At 50.9% G+C, this 25,012-nt stretch overlaps 1 protein-coding gene across 3 annotated transcripts in view; it reads right to left on the reverse strand.

The window, feature by feature from the left end:
- GRID1 (glutamate ionotropic receptor delta type subunit 1) overlaps window positions 1-25,012 on the reverse strand; it is a 638,858-nt gene that overhangs the window by 32,231 nt on the left and 581,615 nt on the right. For all 3 annotated transcript variants that reach the window (XM_072823838.1, XM_072823837.1, XM_072823839.1), the window contains one exon: window positions 10,488-10,683. In XM_072823838.1, coding sequence (XP_072679939.1) covers window positions 10,488-10,683 — 196 coding nt within the window. The remainder of the gene's footprint in view (window positions 1-10,487; window positions 10,684-25,012) is intronic.

The raw sequence follows: 25,012 nt of genomic DNA on the forward strand, positions 1-25,012 counted from the left end.
ATAAATAGATGAAAAAATGTGAAAATCTTCTAGAATAAAACGTGCAACTTTAAGGTAGGAAATTTTCTTAGGACAAAAAGGCATTAAAACCATAAAAGAAAAAAAAAACCTTATATGTGGGGTTTTATCAACATTTAAAAATTCTACTCTTTAAAAAACACCATTAAGAAAATGAACGGGCAAGTTACAGACTGGAAATTATAGCTGCAGGACTTGCATTTGATCAAGGACTTACATCTAGAAGATATTGAAAACTCACCTAAATCTATAATGAAAAGCTGCAGTGGCCTGTAAAAATTAACAAAAGATTGTGTGCACACTTCTCGAAAGAGGCTATGTGGATGGCCAATAAGCACATGAGAGATGCCAGCCATCATTAGCCGCCAAAATAATGCCAATTAAAAAATGGGATATCCTTCACCATGTCCACGTTTTTGTCATAAGCATCTTTGCCAGTCATCTTTGCTGAAAGCATTTCTACCACATAACTAACTGGCCATAAGGCAATTTTGCTATAAAAGATAACATAATGAAAAAGAAAAGAAGGACATTACAAAGGACATAATGAAACATGAAAAAAAAATAAAATTAATTATTAAGATAGATATCGGTTTTCCAAATACTAGGATGCATATTTGTAACTGAGCTTTGTATTGCATTATGGGAGCCTCCTACACTCCCATAGGCATAGGGTCACACGTCCACTGACAGATGCTCTAAAGTTCTATGGAAAATGTGGAAGAAATGCTAACGCTGTAATACATTTGTAACTGAGCTTTGTGATCATTGTAACTGATCTGTCGTCATTTTCTAGTGTTGTCTAGAGTGCAATCTGGCTTTACACTCCCTTATTTCACACTTCCAGTAAGTTTTATCACTGTATTTTCTATCAAGTCAACATATGGATTTGTCATCATTCACTATTTTAAGACCATCATCTCTACATGTTACTGTGTAGAAATTATGAGGGCTAGCTAAGATTTATATAATATAAAAAAAGAAGAATTTTTCAATGGAGAAATGAAACCAGATTGTCAACCAGTTATTCTATCTTTTATGGCAAAATTGCCTGGTCGCTAATTAGTTATGTGGCGAAAATGTTTGCAGTGAAAATGCTTGCAGCAAGATGTCTGCAGCAAAATTATCTAGAACCATCCTTCACATCCACTAAATTGTCTACAGTCAAAAAGACTACAACACTAAATGTTGGTTAGGATGTCCAGTAACTGGAGCTTACAAGTATATGGCTCAGGTACGACTAGTAGGAGCAAAAATAGAGGTGGAGGTGCTTGGGCAATTCCTTATAGAGGCAAACACACATCTACCCCATGACCCAAGAATTCCACTTTTGTATTCAGTAAAGAAAAATGGAAACATATCTCCACAAAAGATCTGTATAAAAATGATCATACAGTCTTAGTCGTATCAGCCCCAAATTGGCAACAACTGAATGCATGTCAACTGGAGAATGGATGAACACATTGAGGCTTTTTCATATAATGGAATACTACTCAAAAAGAAGAAAGAAAAAGAAGTACTGATATCCACAACTTAAATCTCATTGGTGTTTCACTGGGTGAAAGAAACTGAGCACAATACGCATATTTTATATTATTCTGTTTATATGAATTACAAGAACAGGTAAATATTTTTTTAATTTTATTTATTCCTGAGAGACACAGAGAGAGAGAGGCAGAGACACAGGCAGAGGGAGAAGCAGGCTCCATGGGGGATGGAGACTCGATATGGGACTCGATCCCAGGACCCTGGGAACACACCTTGAGCCAAAGGCAGACGCTCAACCGCTGAGCCACCAAGGGGCTCCAAGAACAGGTAAATCTAATCTGTGTTTCTAGAAAGTTGTAAGTGGTTGCTTCTGGGCATAAGCAGTATCCAGAAAGTGACATGAGAAAATTTCCCCAAATGATGGAGAGCTTCTGTAGCTTGTTTTCGGTGTTGATTATACAACTGTATACAGTTGTCTAAACCCATTCAACAAACACTTAATACATGTGCATTTCATTGTCTGTCAGTTATACCTCATAAAAGGACTAGGTGATACTTGTCTTTATATGTTAGCTATCTTGTTTTCCTCACAAAGAGTAGACGCTGAGGCAGTTTGCTGACAGCTACCGAATGTCACTTTCTTTTTTTTTATAAATTTATTTTTTATTGGTGTTCAATTTGCTAACATACAGAATAACACCCAGTGCTCATCCCGTCAAGTGCCCCCCCTCAGTGCCCATCACCCATTCACCCCCACCCCCCGCCCTCCTCCCTTTCCACCACCCCTAGTTCGTTTCCAGAGTTAGGAGTCTCTCATTTTCTTCTCCCTTTCTGATATTTCCCACTCATTTTTTTCTCCTTTCCCCTTTATTCCCTTTCACTATTTTTTATATTCCCCAAACGAATGAGACCATATAATGATGGTCCTTCTCCAATTGAATGTCCATCTTTCGCTACCATATTGGACGCTTTCTGCTGAATGCATTGGTAGGCTCACCGCTAACCTGGGCAGGCTCTTCTCAGTCTCACAGATGGCTCAGAAGGTGAATTCACTTGACCAGAGACAAGCCACAGATTATATTAAGTCAAAAGTGGGACTTAAACTCCCATCTTCAAACTCCTAGGAGAAGCTATCCAAGCTACGTGTCTTGAATGGATGAGTAAGTGAATAAATGAACGAATAAAAAGAGACTATCCAACTCGAAAAATGGATATGGTGCTTTCGAGCAAGTATAAAAGATATAGAGATGAACAGTTATCCCATGTGAGCATCTCAGAAGGAAGGAGGCACATCAAATCCCTGTTCTGCATGGACTCGGAAGCAGAGAAAGAGCTGAACAGGTGTCCTGGACAAGCCTCGAAGGCCTGGCTGCTGCCGAGCCTGTGTTGTTCCTTTCCTCTGCAGGGGCTGCCTGTCTGTACCGGTCCCCTTTCCAGGAGGCCAGAGCCACATTAAGAGTCCCTTTGATCAAACTGGCCAAATCTCCCTGGTCATTGCACCTAGCATCCCCCAAATACAAAGGAACACGTTCCATCGAAGCCTCTTCCCCCTCACTCCTCAGTGAGAACTTCCAGAGGCTGGGAAACCAGGATGCTTCCTCAACTTGCTCCTTCCAGATGAAGACCCCGTGGGGCACCCACGTTCCCTGTCCTCCCATGGAAAGCTGCAGTCTTTCTGGGGACCCCGAGAAGGACCTTCCCGCCTCAGAGTACGGCCCCTAACCCTATCCTTTTCTGCCACAGGGTACAGTTCCTGACATTCAGCAGACAGCGTATGCAAAAGAGGCAGCCCTTGTCACAGAGCAGAGAGCAAGAGGAAGGGACAAAGCACAGGGGCTGATGGGTGATACCCAATCTGGTCCATGGCAAGCATTAGATCAGTGTGGAAATAAATAAGATTTGTGGGCCTGTTTTCTTCCTGAATTTGCATTCACACTTTATGACCTCAGCGGTATTTACCGAGTGGAAAAAACCACCTTCTGTTACGACTGCTGGACTCAAAAGCTACCTCCCTCAGAAAAATACTATCTCTAGCCACAGGGTCTGAAACAAGCAACTTGTGTATGTATCCGAAGAGCTCAATGAGCTGCAAAGATTGACATTTGAACTATTAACACCGTATTCTATTTGACAATGTTATTAAATATGAGGTCTGATTTATGGAAAGCCTTAATAAATTGGCAGTCCAGGTCAGCCCTGGCACTGCACCGAAATTGGGTTACACTGGATATTACTTGCTAGTGTTGATCAAAAGCTGAAGAAAAAAATTCCAACAACATGGAAGTTTGATTTCATGTGACGAAGTTATTCTTGTATAAATCTGAACCACCTGCCAGCCCAATTCTGCATCTCAAAATGTCTTTAATTGATATTTTAGTAGTTTAGAAATCAAAAGATCAAAATCAGAGACTGAAGAAAGCTTTGCTAAGGTACAGAAGGACAGGTAAGGCTTTTAAAAGCCGGTGTCTCCTTACTTTGGCATAAAAGAGGAAGGGAAATAAAAGCACAGGTAAAGAGTACGCGAGGGAGAGAGGCACAGTGAGGCATAGAGATGGGAATGCTACCCCCTGGGGAGAGGAAGTTTGGAATGAGCCTTGGCTTGGACTGTGCCATGACTTACTCAGGTCCCTGTGACCTTGGGCAAAAGCCACTTCATCTCTCTGGGGCTCAGGTCCCAGTTCTATACGATGTAGATAATGATAATCAAGTAGTTCCGTTTAGGATGAAAAGAATAATACACGTAGATCGTCTGGCACAGGGCCTGGACTACAGAGACGGCTAAACAGATTTCAGGGGGAAGAAGGCTGGGCTAGGAGCAGAGCTGGGACCCGGGATCGTGAAGGAGAAGCCCCTGGGCCACTAGGGTTAGACCTAAGAAGGACAAGAGAGGACAGCGTGTGGGCAGAGCCCGTGAGCCACTAGATGGCACAGAGCTAAGATGACGCACGGCTAGACACACCAGCGTACCACTGGGTGGCCCAGAGCTGGGTGCTGTGCTGCCGCAGGCACCTAGGGGCTGTTAGATGGCGCAGAACTAGAGAACGGGCTCCTGCCTTGGTATCCTTGCACACCCTGAGACAATGCAGAGCCAGATGACAAGGGACTGGACACACATATGAGCTCTTAGATACACACTAGGGCAGCGTCCCCGGCCCCGCTGCTGGCCCACACCAGGGATCTGCAAACGTGTCCTGCAAAGGGCCACGCCATGTACCTTCTAGGCTTTGAAGGCCTTATGGTCTCTGTCACAACTACCCAATTGTGCTGAGGCAGTAGGGGAGACATCGTAGACCGCACGTAAGTGAAGGAGTGTGGCCCGTGCCCCAGTAAAGCTTCATTTACAACAGCAGGCGGGAGGCCAGATTTCGCCCATGGACCGGGGTTTGCCCGTATGGGTCTACGCCTTCCTGGGCCGACAGGAGCGGGTGGCGGAGGGAGAGGAAGGCAGCCCCTCTCCTCTGTGCGGACCGGCCGGGTTTCCTTCCTAAGACAGGGCCGTTAAGCAGCAAGCCTGAGCCGGAGCCCGGAGTGACCTCCCTTCCCAGTCCCATCAGGGAATCCACGGGGGTGACCTGCTAACCGATGGCACCAGCTACATCTCAGATTTATGCATTTCTGCTCAGCCAGCCAGCACGTGACTCATTCCGGGACAACCCCGTGTTTAGGAGACTTACGGAGCGCAGGCAGGACTGTTGGTAGAACTGCATGCTGTGGGCACTTAATAGGAAACCACAAATGTTGGAGAGGATGCGGAGAAAGGGGAACCCTCTTGCACTGTTGGTGGGAATGTGAACTGGTGCAGCCACTCTGGAAAACTGTGTGGAGGTTCCTCAAAGAGTTAAAAATAGATCTGCCCTATGACCCAGCAATTGCACTGCTGGGGATTTACCCCAAAGATACAGATGCAGTGAAACGCCGGGACACCTGCACCCCGATGTTCATAGCAGCAACGTCCACAATAGCCCAACTGTGGAAGGAGCCTTGGTGTCCATCGAAAGATGAATGGATAAAGAAGATGTGGTCTATGTATATAATGGAATATTCCTCGGCCATTAGAAACGACAAATACCCACCATTTGCTTCGACGTGGATGGACCTGGAGGGTATTATGCTGAGTGAAATAAGTCAATCGGAGAAGGACAAACATTATATGGCCTCATTCATTTGGGGAATATAAAAAATAGTGAAAGGGAATAGAGGGGAAGGGAGAAGAAATGTGTGGGAAATATCAGAAAGGGAGACAGAACATAAAGACTCCTAACTCTGGGCAACCAACTAGGGGTGGTGGAAGGGGAGGAGGGCGGGGGGTGGGGGTGACTGGGTGGCGGGCACTGAGGGGGGCACTTGACGGGATGAGCACTGGGTGTTATTCTGTATGTTGGCAAATTGAACATCAATAAAAAAGAAATTTATTATTAAAATAATAATAATAATAAAAATAAATAAATAAACAAAACTGCCTTCCCCTCACACACTCCTTCCAGTTCTCTCCAGGGCCCAGCCAGGGCCACCCCCTCCACGTCTGAGCAGCCACCAGCAGGAAGGAGTGGGTCGCAGAGGTGGGGCCACCGTGACACGATCCCTTCCCCTGGTTCTGATGTTGCGGAGAAGTAATCACCTCTTGCTAAGCAATTTCCCACCTAAATTGGTTTCAAGTCATTAAAAGCTGTAGCACTCCCAAAGAAAAAATAATAGCAGCTCTCTGAGGTTACCCTCTACTCCAAGCTCCTTGACTTTAGTAGCAATTAGACATCGCTCCACTCCCGAGCGCCCTCCAGAAATGGAGCCAGAGTCGCCAAAGAGTAACTGGAAATTAGAAGCGAGGTCACCCTCCCCTTGCTAAAAGAGCTTTTGGCGACGTCCCTCGGGGGGAGGGCACCCCCTCCTCACCTTTGCCAGGCTGCCTACGCTGCACAGAAGCAGGGTGTCTTTGGCTGGATTTTTCCTTAATAGTTCCTGAATTCAGGACACGACCCTCACTTGGGGCGACGCCCCCCTCAGCCTGGTCTGCAGCTGGTGGGTGGCATTCTCCAGGTTTCTGAAGCTGTAGCCTGGCAAGGGGGTGGGGGTGGGGGGACAGGTGAGGGGCCGCCCCATGGGGGCAGGAGACAGGGAGAGTTTGAGGTAACCATTTAAATATAGGAGGCCCCCTCCTCGCCGCTGCCTCCTAGGCCCACGAAGAGGATCTGAGAGCAAAGCTGAGCTCTCCTTCCAGTAAAAAATGCAGCCCACTCCACTTTCTGACAATACCATAAACTCACTTTTATGACACTAGTTATAAAACCCTTAACATTTGTCTAGTGCTGGCAGTCGGTCTTTTTTTTTTTTTTCTTTTCTTAAAGATCTGAATGTACGAGGGAGATTTGTGATCCCAAAGCTGGTTTGGGGTTTATAAAATGAAGGTGTCATAAAAGTAACACATCCTATGTACTGGAGAAAGATTAGGTTCTGTACCATGAAGCTACAGGCACTTGGAAGGAATCCTTTCTTTGCATCTTCCCCTACTTACCTTCTCTACGTTGCTTTAATTGTGAGTTCAGACCCTACACATCACCATGGGGGGATGATTTTTAATGTGCCAGCAATGGGCTAGGGGTGAGTAGGATGATGGGGAGACACTTCCCTGACGACCCATCTCCAGATTCATCTCCCTGCGGTGAGGGCCCTGCGGTGCTGTTTGTTCTCTTAAGGTGCACCAGGAGCGAGGCCAGCAGGCAAGGACAAAACGGCCTGGCGTCTCTAGGAGCCAACCTCTGCCTGGCTTGGTTGGGACTTACTCATCACTTTTGTCCAGGAATGACCCTCTTTTTCATTAACTCATTAATCATTTTTTATAATGAGAAACGTAAAAAAAATTTTTTAGACCCTGTGAATCTGAAGCTAACACTGACCTTGACTTACATACAGTCATTTGCTCCTCTGCTCCCTGTTGCTCCAGCTCTCCCATCTGTATTAGCCACTCTCGTGGATTTTGTGCCCCATTGTTACTTGGGATGTGTGTGCGTGCATGTGTTTCATACATTTTAAATGGGGTATTAAGAAGTACGTTGTTTCCTATTAGTGGGCCCACATGAAATTGCCGTTAATGCTTTTTCTGATTCGATGTGTTATTCTGCGAAGATTCAACTGTGCTATTCCACGAAGCTGTAGGCCATTCATTTCATTGCAGGTCATATTTTTTCACCTTGTTAAAGCTCATTTGGATCATTTCCAGGGTTCTGACTCTATAAGCAATACCACCCTGACCTTTCTCACTTCTGAAGTGTGTGCAGGAGTGTCCTTTCGGCGGATACATAGGAGTGGCCTCGCTGGGTCACAGGGTATTTGAATGTTCCGTTTTATAAGAGAATAGCACGCTCATTTCCAAAGTGGTTGTACTGGGTACACTCCCACCAGCAATTAACCACCTGTTACTCCCGTCCTCTCCACCACCTCTCGTTTTATGCCAGTCTAATTGGTGTAAAATGATATACCTTTATGGTCTTGATTTGCATATCCTCGATCACTAATGATTTGGAGCATCTCTTCCTAGGCCTCCTGGCCATACGCATTGCCTCTTCTGTGAAAGGCCTGTGCAAGTCTTTTGCCCATTTTCCTGTTAAATTGTTTGAATTTTTCCTATGGATTTGGAAAAGCTCTTCCTATAACCTTGATATTCAATCCTATCTTGGTTATAATGCATCGTAAATATCCCCTCCCAGTGTGTGACTTGTCTTTTTTTTTTTCTTTAAAGTGTCTAACGATGAATGGAAGTTTAATAAAGTCAAAAGTAGCCATCTTTTCCCTTATAAGGAGTACTTTTTGTAGCACCGTTGCAATGAATCCTCATAAGAATCCTATGTGAATCAACCCTGGCGATCAATGGGGTGACAGATGTCGCAGCCAGATCGCCCTCACATCCAAGATGAATGGATAAAGAAGATGTGGTTTATGTATCCGATGGAATATTCCTCAGCCATTAGAAAAGACAGATACCCACCATTTGCTTCGACATGGATGGAACTGGAGGGTATTATGCTGAGTGAAGTAAGTCAATCGGAGAAGGACAAACAGTGTATGTTCTCATTCATTTGGGGAATATAAAAAAATAGTGAAAGGGAATAAAGAGGAAAGGAGAAAAAATGAGTGGGAAATATCAGAAAGGGAGACAGAACATGAGAGACTCCTAACTCTGGGAAACGAACAAGGGGTGGTAGAAAGGGAGGTGGGCGGGGAGTGGGGGTGACTGGGTGACGGGCACTGAGGGGGGCACTTGATGGGATGAGCACTGGGTGTTATTCTGTATGCTGGCAAATTGAACACCAATAAAAAATAAATTTATAAAAAAAAATTCTCAAAAAAAAAAAATCCTATGTGAATGGGACTATTGGCTCTCTCTGAGAGACAAAGCAAGCAGGCAGCAGAAACTCAAAGGCCATTTGGCCTAGGCCTTACATTCATAAGAAGCCTTAAGTCAACTTTGTATTCATTCTCTCCAAACAAGGTCGCCTACAGCTGCAAAGATTCACTGTCAGGGATGAAAAAAGACCTAGGAGCTCGGGGTTAGAGCGCCATCCTTTGTAATTCACTAAAAACAAAGATTTTAATAAATGCTGTAAGCAAGGGAATAGCACATTTTTTATATTGCATTCTACTATTTTTGTCAGGTTATCACTTGGGCGCGGTATCCACCATAACACGTTCTTCTGAATATTTTAAGTTTCTGAGGAGGCCCCCACAGGGCCTCTCTCTACTCTGAGAAGGTTCCAGACAGGAAGAGCGCTGTCCCCGGTTTTACATCGTTGGTGAGCAGGGAGCTGGGATTCACACCCAAGCGCGTCAGGCTTTAGAGCCCAGACACGTTCCGCTGCTCAGTGTGGCTCAACAGCAAGAAGCCATCCCGGGCGAGCTGCTGCGTGAGAACAGAAGGCAAAGGAGGAGGCGCGGAGGCAGGCTGGACTGCTCGTCTGCGCGGAGACAGCAGCCTTGCACAGGGGCACAGCTTTCTCACACCATTCACTAGCAACCTCAGGGACAGCAGCTACTGCACGGGAGGGTCCCCGGACAGGACACCACCACCAGCAGCTCCCTGATGCGACACCTGCCTTCGTCCCGCCATCTTCTTCCGCGTTGACCTTCGAGGGCTCCGCAAGCACGTGGTGGATAAATGCCAAACACAGCCCGGACCCCAGGCATCAGAACCTACCTCGGAGTGTGACCCCCTGTCTCTGACCCCCTCATCTGTATAACGGGAGGACGATGATTAATTCAGGTCATTGTGGGCAATTATATGATATAAATGAACAGAGTCTAACCCGCTGCTGAAGAAGGTGATGGCTTTTCTGCGTCCTCCCTCTCTCTGGCCCCGGCTCCCTCTCACCTGCTCCCCTTCAGCTTCCCCCACCATAGACTCCATCCTGGGTTTGCTATCCTCATCACCATCCCCCAAACACACCTCTTTTCCAAAGCACAGGCCCCCCAGACACGCCAGGCCAACTGTCCAGTTCTCGCTCCGGGCCTTCCGCCCCTCACGTGTGCTCTTCCCCACTCTAACCCTGCCCGGGGTGTGCCCACCCTCTTCTCAACCTTGTGCCCTCAGTCCCTCCACCTCTTACCTGGTCCTCTGCTTCTGCTTTTGCTGAGTGTTCTCCCTTGGGCTGGGCAGGCCCCTGTGGGCCCCCATCCTATAAGCCCAGGAGGCAGGGGGTCTATGTCTCAGGCTTAACTTGTCTGCTCTTCACTGAAACTTTGGAAACTTAGAAGATACCTAATGAGCAGCCCCTCTGCTTCTGTTGCCAAGAACGGGCATCTTACCTAAAGAATGTGTGTACCGCACTCACGTGCCTGTGACAAATTTCTATCCAACTGGCTGAAGACGGATCGCCCTGCAGGTGACAGGGCTACTCAGAGGAGATGCTCTAGGAAGGTGTCTCCTACCTTGGAGTCGACGGTGCCCACGGCCCGTCACAGCACACACGAGGCCAAGGCCAGCTCCCGCCTACCTTCCTGATGCCTTCCGAAGGACTGGACACACAGTTGTCAGCCCCTCCATTCTTGCTGATGGTCCGCCAGAGTTCAGCAAACGTGCTGTCTTGTTCCAGGGGGTTGGTGCCCTTGGCTCGGAAGTACTCATACACGGCAGAATCCCGGACGGTGCCGTAAGATATGTCGACTTGTTTGGAGAGGTCTTGGAACGTCCTGAAAGGGCAAAAAGGCAGTGAAGGGTGGGTGTATGTCACACACTGCAGGGATATGAACGGGCTGCAAGGTTCTCCTGAGGACCAAGCCCCAGTGTGGCCCATTATCCACATTCTTCACTCCAAACCCCAAGTAGCTGCAGTTCCTCAGCCCAGAGCATGACTGGCCAGGGCCTAATCCTATCACAATGATGTTTCCTCAGTGTAGATTAATTCAATAGGGTTACTGAACACCCAAAACCAGGTCCTGTGCTGAGTTCGAGGGACAAAAGGGTGAATAAGCCATCATTCCTGCCCTCAGCCATAGAAGCATACAGACAACCACAGCATAAGAGTCAGGGCAACATGGGTGGCTGGACGTCAAAGGTCTCTAACTCCAGCGCCTACAGCACCGGGAGGAAATACATTGTTGGCAAGATTGATGATGATGATGATGATGACAAGTCCCTGCCATTTAGAACTGGTGTGGGCAGGGACACACACTCAGGATGTGCAGTGAAGAGCCATGTCCCCGCCAAAGCTTGCAGCTCTTCTAGAGTCCCACCCAGTTGTTGCATTTTGAGCACCACCCCTCAATTTGTCTTCAGTAAACAAAGAAATCTGTGATTTTATATGAAGTGTCCTGATTTTTAGGTGTTGACAATTATTAAAAGATGGCAAAGATAAAAACAAAGCACTTCTGAGAGCCTGGGGTTTGTTGTACACGAAGGAGAAGCAGGCAGCTCAGGCCATGTGCATATTGGGGGGAGGGAGAGCACGAGGAAGGCTCAGCAGCGGATGTCTGAGCTGGGGGTGGATAAGGAGAGGCTTCCTTGGGGTAGGGGCAATAGTCAGACCGGGAAGGACCACTTGGCACAAAGCTCTCCCTCGCCTTAAATGAGCACCACCTGGTTCAGAGTGTTGAGAGATCGTCACATGTAGAATAAAATGGCAAAAAGAACAACAATCCCCTAAATGCTCTCTCTCCGGGCTCCACCTTGATCACTCTTCATTTTCTCTTCCAGAAACCTGTTTCTCCTTTGTGCCAACCAGGATCATCATCGCCGCCTCTCCCTGAGCCACCCTTTCCATGAGGGGATCCCATCTTCTTAACCTGACCTGCACACCCTTCCATCTTCTGGTCTCATCTCCAGCTGCTGCACCTGTCTCCTCGCAGCCCCAGAGCCAATGCTGATAGGAGAAATCCTACACAGTCCTCCTCTACGGCACCAGGCCATGGTGCTTCCTCTGCCTGGAACCCCTTTATCTCACTTATCCACCTGATATTTTCCTGCACACACCCTGGAGATCCAGATGCCTTCCTTCCCCGTGCAAAGCCATCACCATCCCTTTCCTTCCCGTGCCATCTCTACACCTTGCACGGTTTCTATGGCAGCATAATATCACTGTGATTTCAGAGGACAGCATCCTAGAGCGAGAGGAAGCAGATCTCGGGAGTCTAACCATCTGCCTTACCTTGAAGCTCCACCATCACTGACACTGCAGGACTGGCAGGTTAGCTCTAAACTCTCTGTGCCTCAGTCTTCAAATCTCTTAAAGCAGGGCAAGAAGCAGAGTCCATGGCATGGGGTCGCCGTTAAGCCTAACTGAGGTGCTGTGTGCTCAGCTCATAAAGCAGGGCCTGACACAAACTCAGTGGCCAGTAGCTAGTAACAATTATTCTGCACAGCAGGCTGTAAGAATTTGGAGGGCTGGGGCCGAGGCAGCCTCCTCTCTGCACCCGTGGCCCTGGATCCAGGGCTGACACCAGCCTCCACAGCATGCGCACAGAGGAGCCAGCCATGGATGCTTCCTTCTGCTCTGGGGACACACTCCACGGAGTTCCTTCAGGCCCTGCTACATGGCCCAGAAACAGAGCTCGGTATTTGTTTCCATACATTACAGATGAAAGGAAACATAAAATAACAAATTCGATGAAGAAATCTTTCTAATTATTGTTCATTATTTATATCTAATTGAAGCAAGATGTTCCTTTGCTTGAAGGGCCCCAAGGGTTGTAACTCTGTCGTAATCTGCCTGTAATGAAAGGAGGAGGAATCTTTTTTCCCACATTTTTTTTATTTTTCTCATGGTAATACAAACAAACACAAGGCTTTGATGAATGGGAAACATCAGGATGAATTACACAGTTGAGTCTAAATACTGAACTGCTCTAAATTACTGCAGTTTCCATGAGTATGGAATGAATGCGTAACTGCCAAGGAGCTCAGCACTACTGTTCCATCCCCACATTTGAAATGGAGATTTCTTCTCTCTTCTCAGTATTTATTCATGACTGTGCCCCTGGCCAGAGGCTCAGGGATCATCTCTGGATGACAAGTAGGCAGCCCGAATGTTTATGGCTTCATGTCCACTTCTGTCCCAGGAGACCTCATTGTTCCCGCCCCCAAACACCACCTCCATTTGCTGTGCCAGCCTCATGGTTCTGCCCCCACGGCCTCCATAGTTCATCTCCTGAAGCCATGAGTCATTGCAGAGGGACCTCTCTCATCTCAGATGCGCACCTCCTCTTTCAAGGGAACTTCCCAAGCTCACTAACATGCCCAGCACACAGTAGGGATTTCCACCATCTTTCAGAGTCAATTAACACCATCAAAGGTTTAGACGGGAGGACCCAACTATACATACACCAGAGCCATCATCTCCTTGGGGCACTCTCACCCTCTCGTCAGAGTGTGCAGCTTTGGAAGGGACACAGAGGGAGGAGTAAAGGAGGACGGGAGCAGCTAGCCCGCCAGGCTCCGAGCCAACACTGGCAGTCAGAGAAAACAGATGTGCACATCAGATAGGACACCCATCCGAACAAGCGGGAGATGCCGAGCTTGGAGAAGGCAGCACCAGCACACTTAATTTAACATTTTCCTCAAATTAGTCCCTTTAGCAACAACTGCTGCAGAGTGTCGATGCACCCGCACCACAGAGGGATGAAGATCTGTCCGTCACAGCCGGTGTGACCTCCATATGCATGCCGCCACTGGCTACAGTCGTTCAACAACTCATCCTACAGCTATGGAACAGCCACGAGCTACAGCACAGAGGTTCAGAGAGCAAGGAATGAATGTTGGGCATCCTCACGGGCTTCACGGGGAGGGGTGGAACAGTGATCGGGAACTAAACGTGAGCAACGTGAAACAGGGTCCTGCCTGGGGGACCCTGGAAAGCCCAGGGGTGGAGCAGCTGGCTATGGTCAGAGCTAAGGGAAGGCTTCGCGGAAGAGGAAACGTGAAGCAGAGCCATGAAGGATGGGTGGGGGTAGCTGGATGGAGAGTCGAGGGTAAGGTGCTCCAGCAAGACAAGCTATCACCTGAGCAGGCGTTGAGAGTCCAGCAGGGACACACGCCCCAGGGCAATTCCTATGGGCTAAGATGACATAGGTTTTGGAATCCTGCAGGTGTGGGTGTGAACCCTGCCTGTGGGAGGTAGACCAGTAGTTCTCAAAGTATGGTCCTCAGAGTCACGGCATCAGCATCACCCAGGAGCCTCGAACACGTGCAGATTCTGGGGTCCACTCTCAGAACTGCTGAGTCTGACACTTGGTCGGGGGGCCCTCAGCAATCTGTGCTCGCATGGCCTTCACGGCCCCCCAGGGGGTGTGCACACAGGCCTCAGCATCACCGGAGCAGAACTTGGTCTCCCCAACTCTCACCTTTCTCACATCTGTGGTGAAAATCAAGGGTCACAGACATATGCCCCGCACGGAGTCGCTGTGTAGAAACGGCAGCCCTTCTGTGCGGCTGTCAGGAGGTAACTCAAGTGGTGGAAGCAGAGAATGGTACACAGGAGTCCTCAGTGACGGGGCCGACACGGCCACACTCGGATGGAAGCAACCCAGGACAGGCAGCTCCCCTAGACTTTTCTGGGCTCACGAGACTGAAGGCTGCCTTGGCATCTGCCCACGTGCCTCCCCACTAAGGAGCCCGCGCTCAAGCTTCTGCTGCCCAGACTGTCGCCAAGGGACATGCAAACGGCTCCTGAGCAGCATGTGATGGGCCACCTTGTGAGCAGGACACATTTTAAGTCCCCGGGATGCCCTAAGTGACAACCGGAAAGAGCCTGAACTCAGAAGGAGCATGAAGATACCCAAGTCGACCGGCAGGCCACATGGAGCTTGGTTTCTTGTGAAGAGCACGATGGTAAGGGCTTGCAGTGGCTCCCTGGGAACGCAGTGAGTGCCGGGGGCGGGAGGCGGGGAACTCCCAGGAAGGGCGTCTTTATTCGTTTATTTCTACTGAAGTGCAGTTGACACGCAATGTCCCATTGGTTTCAGGTGTATGACATGGTGACTGAGCAAGTCTGTACCTTAGGCGACGCTCAGCCCGAGTGCCGTGGCCACCTGTCACCATGCGATGCTCTGGGGACAGCGCCGTCTGTGTTAGGGAGAGAAGTCCTGAAGAGCGTCCTTCCTGGGCTGGCCTGCGGAGGCCTGCGGTCACTGCGCAGGGTCACACCGTAGGAACGTGGCCCTGTGGTTTGCGCCCGTCCCTCGCCGTCGGTCCTCTGACAACACGCAGTGTTGAATCCTCCCGTGGCAAAGCCCGGCCTTTCCCCCGAGCTCACTTCTGAGCCAGTGTCTTTCACTCGGTTGTGCTCTACGGAAACCAGGTTTGAGACCCGGGGAGGGGCTCCTCTGCACCTCCTGCCCGGGGGGGCTTATCCGGGGGGTCTCCCCTAGACGAGGCACGGCTGGCTCCCACGAATGCACCCGACTGCCTGGCAAAGGGCCTTGCAAGCAGCGTCCGCCTCTGCGAGCCGTGCCCTCGCGTGGAACAGGCACTCGGGCAGCCCCACGCGGTCTCCTCCGGCTGCGGCCAGGGGTGCCCCGCCGGCTCGGTGCCGCCCCCCTCCCTCCCTGTACCTTTCTCCGTGAATCCGTCTTACTATTTCCTAGATACGTTTTCATTAACAAAGAGATAAATGCGTTTGCAGCATGAGGAAAATCAATGATACAGAATTTATAAATACATCTTTGCATGTTACAGAGAGATTTACGTTGGCAATAGAGATAAATGCCCTCGTAGCAGGAGCAGAATCAATGTACAGTACAGGTAAAGCAGATTTTAACAACTGCGGGGCTGCCGTAATCACAGCCCGACAAATCCAAATCCCAAAGCCCCGTTATCGTTCCGTAAAAGGAAAAGAATATAGTGGAAGGACCCCAAAGGCATGGCAGGGTGGGGGTGCTCTGCCTCGTAATCTGAAGGTGTTTCAGCTACGGCCCACAGATGCCTTGACGTGGACCCAGCAGCCTGGACCCATCGCTCCCGTCCGATCCTCTAGGAAGGACGCTGTGCGAGTCACTTGGGATTGCCTGGCTGGGTTCACCAGACCGCTGATGGGGACATCGGGCATCGGTGCCCCCAGCTCCCACCTCCCACGGGGCCCCTCTGGCTCTCCCCCCACACAGCACTCTCCCATCCGGGGCTTTGCCAATCCCTGTTCTCGCCTCCCCCACCCCAGGGTCCCTCAAGGTGGATTGGGCCTCAAGCGAAGGCTGAGACACCCCAAGATGCCTCCCAACCTTGGGTTCTGAAAGGCTTCACAAGTGCCTTCGTTCATTCATTCATTCATTCATTCATTCATTCATTCATTCATCCACAAGCCCATTTCCTCGGCATCTGCTTGCATCAAGCGTGGCCCTCGGGGGCCAGCGTGGGGAGCACAGAGTTCCCGCCCTCCTGGCTTCTGTGTGGCGGCGGTAGGGAGGCGGAGACACACATGGACACAGCCACAAACACACAAATAATTAAGGCACGCCAGGGTCAGCAAGCTTTCTGGAAAGGGGGGGAAGCACACAGGTGCGGGCGACAAGGGCCTCGCACGCTCTGGCCCTTTGTGCTTTTGTTTTTCTAGAATGCTTTGAAAATGTTTCCAAAAACAAAAACCGTCTCAGCTTACAGGCTGCTCCTGCGGCCTGCGGGGCCGTGGTCGGCAGACCCCTAATGGCATACCTGGTGACCAAAGGTGCTAGAAGATTAAGAAAGCAGAGTAAGGATGCTAGAGAATAAGGGAGGAAGTGATTAGATCAAGTGCACAGGGCGGGGGGTGGGAGGGGATGGCCACCGAACCTGACACGGGGGGCAGGTGCTTCGGGGCCCCCTGAGGGCGCCCTGGGGAGTGGGCTGACACCTGGAGAAGCCTTGCCTCCCGGGGAGCAGAGACGGGCAGGCTCCAAGTCCGTCAGCCTGTCCTTCCCTAGCACAGCTTGGCAGGGCCCCCGTCATCGTGGAAGCCCAAGGGTCCCTGGGGTGGTGCACGCACTCCTCTGGAGGCCGCTGGCCATGGCAGTGACTGCAGGTGTGAATCCCAGCGGGGACAACTGCCAGGCTACAACCTCCTGGGGATGCTTGGTGACCCACCGGGAGGAGGGAGGCGGGGCCCACGACAGGGAGCCACGTCCTTGACCAAGTCCTCACCTTGAAAGGCGAGCCCTGCGGCGGCCACAGAGGGGGGCACACGCTCAGCGCCCAGCGCCCAGTCACATCCACCCCCCTCCCCACCCCACCACCTGCATTGTTTTCTCTCTACAATTCCCTTTCCATTTTTCGGAATGCTGTTGACATAAAAAGATGCCCCAAATAAACTCCTATGAAAGGACTGTATTTATAGACAGTATATTTGCATTGGGGTAAAAAGTAACCATTACTAAAGGTAAATAAATAGAGGAACAAAAAGAGGGAGGGGGGGATAAGTACTGAGTGGTGGCGAGACTTCCAGTTTTTACAAACGTGTTTCTGTAAATTTTGCATTTTTTTAATTACACTAAACACAACACAAATCCTTAAACATTTAAAACCCTGCTGCTGCCCAAGGGACGCTGTGGGCTATCCACGCTCTCCGTGCGCCCCGTGTGCACCCTGGCCAGCTGCGCAGGGCCGCAGGGACCCGCGGAGGGGAGAGCGGCCCCTCTGCTACCCCACGAGCTCCTGCCCTGCAGGCTGACCCGGAGGGCTGGGCCGTTGGGGGCAGCCAGGGCCTATGGGACGGAGGGCCCTCCCCGACAAAGGCTGCAACCTCCCTCTCTGGCACATGCCCTGCCTGCTGTCCTGGGGGGAAGGGGGGGCAACGTTTCTGAAAGGTGGGCCCACGTGCTCAGGTGCTTCCGGTCTGCCAACTCGGCCTAGACCCTGGAAGTGAGCAGGGCTCAGTAACGGGCCCCAAGGGAGGGGGCCGGGTCGGATGGCGCTGGGCCAGGGACTGAGCGGAGGCCCTGGGGTGTGTCGGAGGCTGAGCATCCACATCCTCCACTAAGTCAAAACCGGGGACCCCTAAAAGCCTCGGTAAAGGGTGCTCAGTCTGGAAGCCTCTTGCATTCCAGATCCGTCTCATCCAGCCTCAGGTTCCTCAGCTCTCCGAGCCTCCACGCCTCCACTCAGGCTCGCTATCTGTCCACCCTCCGTGCCCTGCCTTCTGCACAGGACTAAACCCCTCCCATACTCCCTCCCATCCTAGGGATCATCTCCGCTCACATCTCCAGCGGGCACAACGGATGCCCCACCCCCAGGATCCAGGCCCTGTCACATCGACCCCCTTGGACTTCATGTGTCCATCGACACGTCTGTCTCCCCACCTCAACGGTGAGCCCCACTGGGGCTGAACTCTGCCCATGTCTGGCTCCCTATGACCCCACACTGAGACTGAAGACAAGAGGTGCTGACTTCGTGTTTTCTGGAAGAATCAACTCTGGTTTACAACAACTCTGTGTTTATAGCTAAATATCATGGGGGGAACAAAATCTAGGCTGGAGACCAGCGTGGTGATAGGTCTCACTGTAGAATCACGACCACTAACCTCAGGTGGACCTCGTGCTGCCTGTCGGGCTTCCAGACTCCCCTCCTCGATTCATCCTGTCCCTGGATGACTCTCAGACGATGACCCTGCTTCCCATCTCTTAAGACAGTAGAAGCAATAGTAGAGAACTTTGCTTCTCTATCAAGAACTTCCTTTCCTGGAGGCAGAACATGAAAGACTCCTGACTCTGGGAGATGAACTAGGGGTGGTGGAAGGGGAGGTGGGCGGGGGGTGGGGGTGACTGGGTGACGGGCACTGAGGGGGGCGCTTGACGGGATGAGCACTGGGTGCTATTCTATATGTTGGCAAATTGAACACCAATAAAAAATAAATTTATTTTAAAAATTAAAAAAGAAAAAGAACTTCCATTCCTAAAACCACTGAATACCTGCTGGCCCTACTTTTAAATGGCGGTCTGTCCTTGCTCCAAATGACGTCTTACTCTGTCTCCTGGAGCCCAGACATCCTTGCCTTCTCAAATACATTGCTCTTCCAGTTGCCACCTCTACCTCCTACATCATCAAATTGCTTCTCTCTACGGATCATTTCCATCAGCATGGAACACAAACATCTTCTGTCTTTAAAAAAGAAGAAAAAATAAAACCCAACTAACTCATTCTTTGAGATCATGCCCTCCTGCAACCACTCTCCAGTTCTTCTGGGAAGGTATCCATAGTCACTGTTCCCATTTCTTATCAACCTACCTTGATTAAGTTTTCATCCCAACACTGAACTGAAACTGTCTTTGTCAAGGTCATTAACGATCTCCCAAAGACGGCAGCAAATCCCCACTCCAGTGGAATTTGACAAACTTGACCACTCTGTCCTTCTTGAAGGCTTTCCCTCACTTGGCTTCTGGGACATGACTCTTTCTTAGTTCTCTCACCTCGCAGGTGCCTCCCTATCCCTCTCCTTTCCACTCCTTCTCTTCCCAGACTCTGAATCTTGGGGTGTCACAGGTTCAGCCCACAGATTCCCTCTCTTCTCTAGTGACATCCCTTTCACCATGATCTGGTCAAGTCAACCGGCTGCAAATACATCTACACCCTGATGCCTCCAAGGGGCCACCCCAGTCCTGACCCATCCCGTTGAATTCTAGCAAATTGCCCACACTCGACATCTCCATTTGGATGGTTAATAGGGCCCGAGACAGAACATGTTCAAACCCAAGCTCTTGAATTGGGAGCCCAAGAACCCACCACCAAACCTATTCCTCCTTTCCTTTGTCCGTGTCCAACGAACATGCCTCTATTTTTTGAGATGCTGTGGACAAAGCCTTGGAATTCCTGCTGATTCCTCTCTTCCTTGTGTATCTCACACACTATCTCAGCATATTTTCTCTCTTCTATCATTGAGAGAGCTCCAGAAGCAGACTATGTCTCATCACCTTCACCGTGTACCACTCTGTGTCTTAGGTGGATACTGGGGCCGTCTCCCCATGGTCTCCCTGCCTCCACCTTTCAGTCAACAATCTATGCCTCAGGGCGATGGGCAGAATGATCCTTTTAAAGTCTAAGTCACATCATGTCACCTCTTTGTCCAAAATCCTCAGTTGCTTCCTCTCTCTCGAAGAAACACCCCAAATCCTCACACGGCCTGAAGAGTCCCACACGACCAGAACCCAACACCTCTGCTCTCATCACACTGGCTTATCTTCCCTTCCCACCCCAGGGTTTCTGTAGCTGTTTTCCCTCTTCCCAAATACTCTTCGCTCACATCTTTAATTGGCTCACTTCCTCAGTTGTCTTGGGTCTCTGATCAAATGTCACCTTCTCCGTGAGGCCTCTGCTGACAGCCCTATATAAAATACCACACTTCTTAAATTATAGGATAAAAGCAAAGAAAGATATCACAGGTTTTTAATGTCAGTTCTCTCCCTAGAATGGGACTTGGTCGTTGGGTTTACTGCTACACCACCAGTGCCGACAACTGCATGACCAATCATCCTGGTTTGCACAGGGCAGAGAGATTTCCTGGGACACAGGACTTCCAGTGCTAAAACCAGGATAGTTGCAGCCAACCTGGGATAATTTGCATCCCTACTTACAACAGTGCCCGGCACAGAGCAGACACTCGAATAAATATGGGTTATTATTATGTGCATGAATAATATATTAATGAATTCGCTTTTTTTCTCACTTTCCAAATGGGTAGGTTGGATATTGCGTTGGAAAGGTCTTTGTCTTGAGTTGACCATTCTCCTTTCAGGACAAAAGCGGGTCAGTCATCTGCAGAGAGGCAGGCATAATGACGGCTTGAGACTTGAATAGAGGAACTGTATGCAGCTTTGAGCCAGGACACACAGCACACAGCTATGCGGTCAGAGTCGGCCCAGGAACCAGCCACCGAGGAACTCGGGGATGGGACCGGGTCATCCCCAGGCTTCCTCCTCAGGATACTGAAGCTTCAAGACCCAGCTTCTCTGTGGATCTAAGGGAAGCAGCATTGGCAGAGAGAATCCTCTGGTCCTGAACCCTCCATGCAGTCTGCTTCCCTGGCTCCCATGCCCCTTGCCCTCCGGGAGAGTCCTGCGCAAAACAGCCCCGCCAGCCGGCAGTACCTCCACGCCAGGAACACGGCTGACTCCCAGCTCTCGACACCCGCAAATATTTGCTGCCACAAATCAATACAAAAGCAGGATGCACCATTAACCTTTAATATATCAGTGCTGGGACTCTTAATCCATTATGAGGCTGTCATAAATGTGACCGAAATGCAAATGGGAGCAGCAGCCCTTCGGGAGGATGTGAAGGTGCCTTCATTGCCTCCTGGCACAGCCTGCGTCCCCCTCTGCTCCAGAGAAACAGCCTGAGTCTCTCCTCTTACTGCCGGCTTTTGTTTTCACTGTCCTTCCCTCCCTCTTCTCCTTTCTCGATGTCTGACTGAGCCCCTCAATTATGTCAGCTTCCCAGGCAGTCACTCGATAGGCTGCAAGAAAGCTGGAATAATGCTAACTTCCAGTCACTGTGCTAACACTTCATTTGTGTTGCTTCATTAACCTTGGCTGAACTCTTACATAAAGTCATTATTAACCCCCCATTTTAGAGATGAAGAAATCAAGGCTCAAGGAGATTAAGCAGCCCATGGAAGGCTGGAGAGGCAGAAAGTAGGAGAGCTGTCTTTCCACTCAGCACCTTTCCACCCACCTGACTGTCATCCCGCAGTGATGTCAAGCAGCCCGCCACGTGGGCAGGATGAACGAGCAGACAGTCAAAAATACCAGGCGAAACGCACTGTTGGCAGGAAGCTCAGGGTAGTTGGGACACGCTGGTGAGCCAACCGCAGCTCCGCGGAAGAGAGACTGGGGTGGGGGCCTGCAGGGAAGGTCAGCAGAAAAGTGAGGCTTAAGTTCCGCCTTAAGGAGCAACCAGAAGCAGATGCATGGAGGAGACGGACAAGAGATGTTCTGGGCGAGGGTGACCGTACACTCAAACCACGGGGGTTTGGAGGGTGAACCCTCTGGGAACTACTACCAGGTAAGGGAGCGGGAAGGGTCAATAACTAGGAAGCTACTATGGAGAGGACCAAGGGCTAATTACTTAGAAACTACTGAGGACACTGGAATGAGATGGAAGCTCAGACCTGATGGAGGAGGAAGGGCTGACGTCCCCCAGATGATTCCAGCCCCAGAGAACAGGTGCGCACCTGTGTACACCAGGCGGTGGGGAAACTGCGGGAAGCAGGGCTGAGGAGCCATGGTGAACCCGTGCACTTGTACACGTGTGTGCACGTGTGCAGGTGTCCGTGTGTTTAGGGCCTGGGCGTGTACACGTAGGAGTGTGCCTGGCGGGACCCCAGGGTGCGAGGAAGGGGGCCAGGCGGAGGGGGCGCTGCTGGGGGCTGGGACGCTCAGACGGAGAGATGTCATGCACTGTGACAGGCTTGAAAAGAAAGGAGCAGCGAGGGGCTCCTCGGGTGGAACAGCGGCCGCACGGGAGGCAGATTTGTGTGACAAGGAGCCAAACAAAGCAGCCAGTGCGGGGATCGTGTCTCATGCCACGTCTGCCCACCTGAGCTTGTTTCTGGGCCTGGAAAGCAGAGACCCGGGCTCTCCCCACACGGGGAAGCGGGGAAGAAACCTGGAGCACGCGCGAGCCTGTTACTGAACAACACAGAACCGACTGCAATTAAACGCGAAGCTACAAGACGCTGGCTGTTCTGAATCCGTGGGCAGAAAAATCACTTCAACGAGGAGACAAGACTGATGGGGAGGAGAAGGGAGGGCGGCGGGAGGAGAACGGCACGCTGTATTGTTGGCGGTCTGGTTTGGGCACAGGGATGGCGAGAGGCCCTACTCGGTGTCAAGTGCCGCATGAGGCTCGGCTCGTTTCATCCCTAGAATCAGCCTTTGTGATAAGTGATTCATCTCGCCTGATCCATGAGGAAGTGATGAGGTTTTCTGGGCATGAGAACCAGGTGGGGCTCGCTGGCCGGCCTGATGCTGAGCTTCTCGGGCCTGTGTTTCTAAGACACTCGAGATCCTCTATCAGCTCCGACCAAGGATGGTGTCTGTGCCACGGGCCATCCAGTGATAACTGGTTTTGACTTGGACAAAAGGCTCTTCAAGTGCCATTAGCAATGCCGGGTGCCAGCCATACACCCCGGGAGCCTTCGGGGCCTGCGCCGGGCACTCTCTCTGGTGGGGCCTGCTGGTCGCCGTGGGTGCCTTCATCAGAGACACATGGCCTACACTGCAGCATCTGATGCTGGCAGGACTGCCCATGATCCTGCTTTTTGCTTAAGATAATCATCCATCCCATTAACTTCTTAGGGTTTGGGCAGGACACTTGGGACTACTCTGCCAACGCCCACCAGGAAGCTGTCCGACGGGAGCAACACCCCCAGCTGCAGAGCACGAGATGAATCACCAAAGGGTGGCTATTGGGGAAGTACGCCGTAGCTTCCACGGCCCAGAGGACAGGGAGGAAAGCACTGGCATGTATGGCATCCAAACACATGCAGGCCTATGCTATTCCCTCCTTATTGAATCCTCCTGACGGCCCTGGCGGAAGCTATCACACTCCTTATTCTCAGAACCCCGAGAGCTGAACTAAGTTGCCCAAGAGTTAGAGACGCACACCAGCTTACCTGGGACCTACCGCCAGCCAGAACTAGAGCCGGGCTCACAAACCAGTCTGATGGGGCTCCGAAGGCTGGCCCTGCCATGACCTGCTACGCTCTTGAGAAGTGGGAGCAATGTGGTCCACTTGGGAGCTCTCAGACCGGAGGTCTGGGGCCTGGGTTCCGGCTCTGAGGGGCACACACGGCCACGCAGGGCTAGGGTTCCCAACTTTGACACTGGGGTCAGGTTATGGTGGAGAATTTCCCCCCGACACTTGCCAGCCCTGGGCCCGGGGTAAGCCCCCCCCCCCCACCGGTGCATCAGTTTCCCTCTCTGTACAATGGGGATGTCCACGGGTTGAGCCCAACGCAGCGAGAGCAGTGCAGGCCCATGGGGGACACCTGGTATGTGGTCGCATCCACGAGCCCAGTGATTCGACGGGAGATTTGTGCTGTATTACGGTGACAGGATGCCCGTCTCTGCGACGGGTCCGGAAGTGGCTGGCTTGGCTAGCACAGGGTTTGTCTGTTTCGAATTTGAATGCTTTTAACGTGGGCGCGCCATCTCCCGGTCACCCCGAACCCTCGCACTCTCCCCGGTCTTAAACCCACACTGACCCCCTCGTCTTGCCCTGTAAACCTCTGTGATTGAAACCCCCGGCCACGACGAGCCCTCCGAGCTCCTCACGGTGGTATTTCACGACTCTATCGCCTGGGTTGGCACTGAATCCTTATCTCATTTAGGATTCTCTCTCCAACAAAGCAGCACCGTGGACTGTTTTCCCTGAAACGTGGCTGTTTTTTCTCTGAAAACTAGAATCTCATTTTGAAGCCTGTCGGGACTCAGAGCTACCGTGGGGAGGATCTCACAAAGAACAGGCCTCTGCCAATTTAAACTCAGCATGCCTGGACACCAGGAGCTTTGCCTCTATGGAGGGTCTGCAGTCACCTCCCCGGCATCAGGGTCTGCCGGGGCTTGTCTTCAAGTCCTGTCAAGGCCACGGCCATACCACACTCGACAGGGCAAAGGTCTCCGTGGGCCTCCCTGACTCTCAGCAACACAAGACTGTCCCCACAGGGCCTCGGGATGAAAGACAACGCACCAAACCCAGCCACAGACTCCAGGTAGAGCCATTCCCTTCCTCAGTAGGGCAAGAGAAGCTCTTGGCAGGAAGGGTTGACAGTGAATATTAGGAAGAAGCTGCCTGCCGTCTTCAAGAGAAAAGAGCCTGCCATGGGATCCCTCAGAGGCCTGTGCTATTCAAAGTCGGTGTGCTTTCTTTGTCCCTTCAGATAGCTGTGTCCCCCTGAAGTGTCCCCCTCCTGCCACAGTCACAGGGCAGCGGGCCAGGCAGGGCAGAGGCTGCCTCCCGTTCCAGAGACCGAGACCCAACTGTATCTGCATGTCGATGCCCAGATCACAAGAGTCACTCAGTACACAGTACGTCTCGCTGTGTTTGAGTGGACGAATGACGTGTAAG

Source organism: Canis lupus, chromosome 4 (genome assembly GCF_048164855.1).
Source record: "Canis lupus baileyi chromosome 4, mCanLup2.hap1, whole genome shotgun sequence".
NCBI classification, from domain to species: domain Eukaryota; kingdom Metazoa; phylum Chordata; class Mammalia; order Carnivora; family Canidae; genus Canis; species Canis lupus.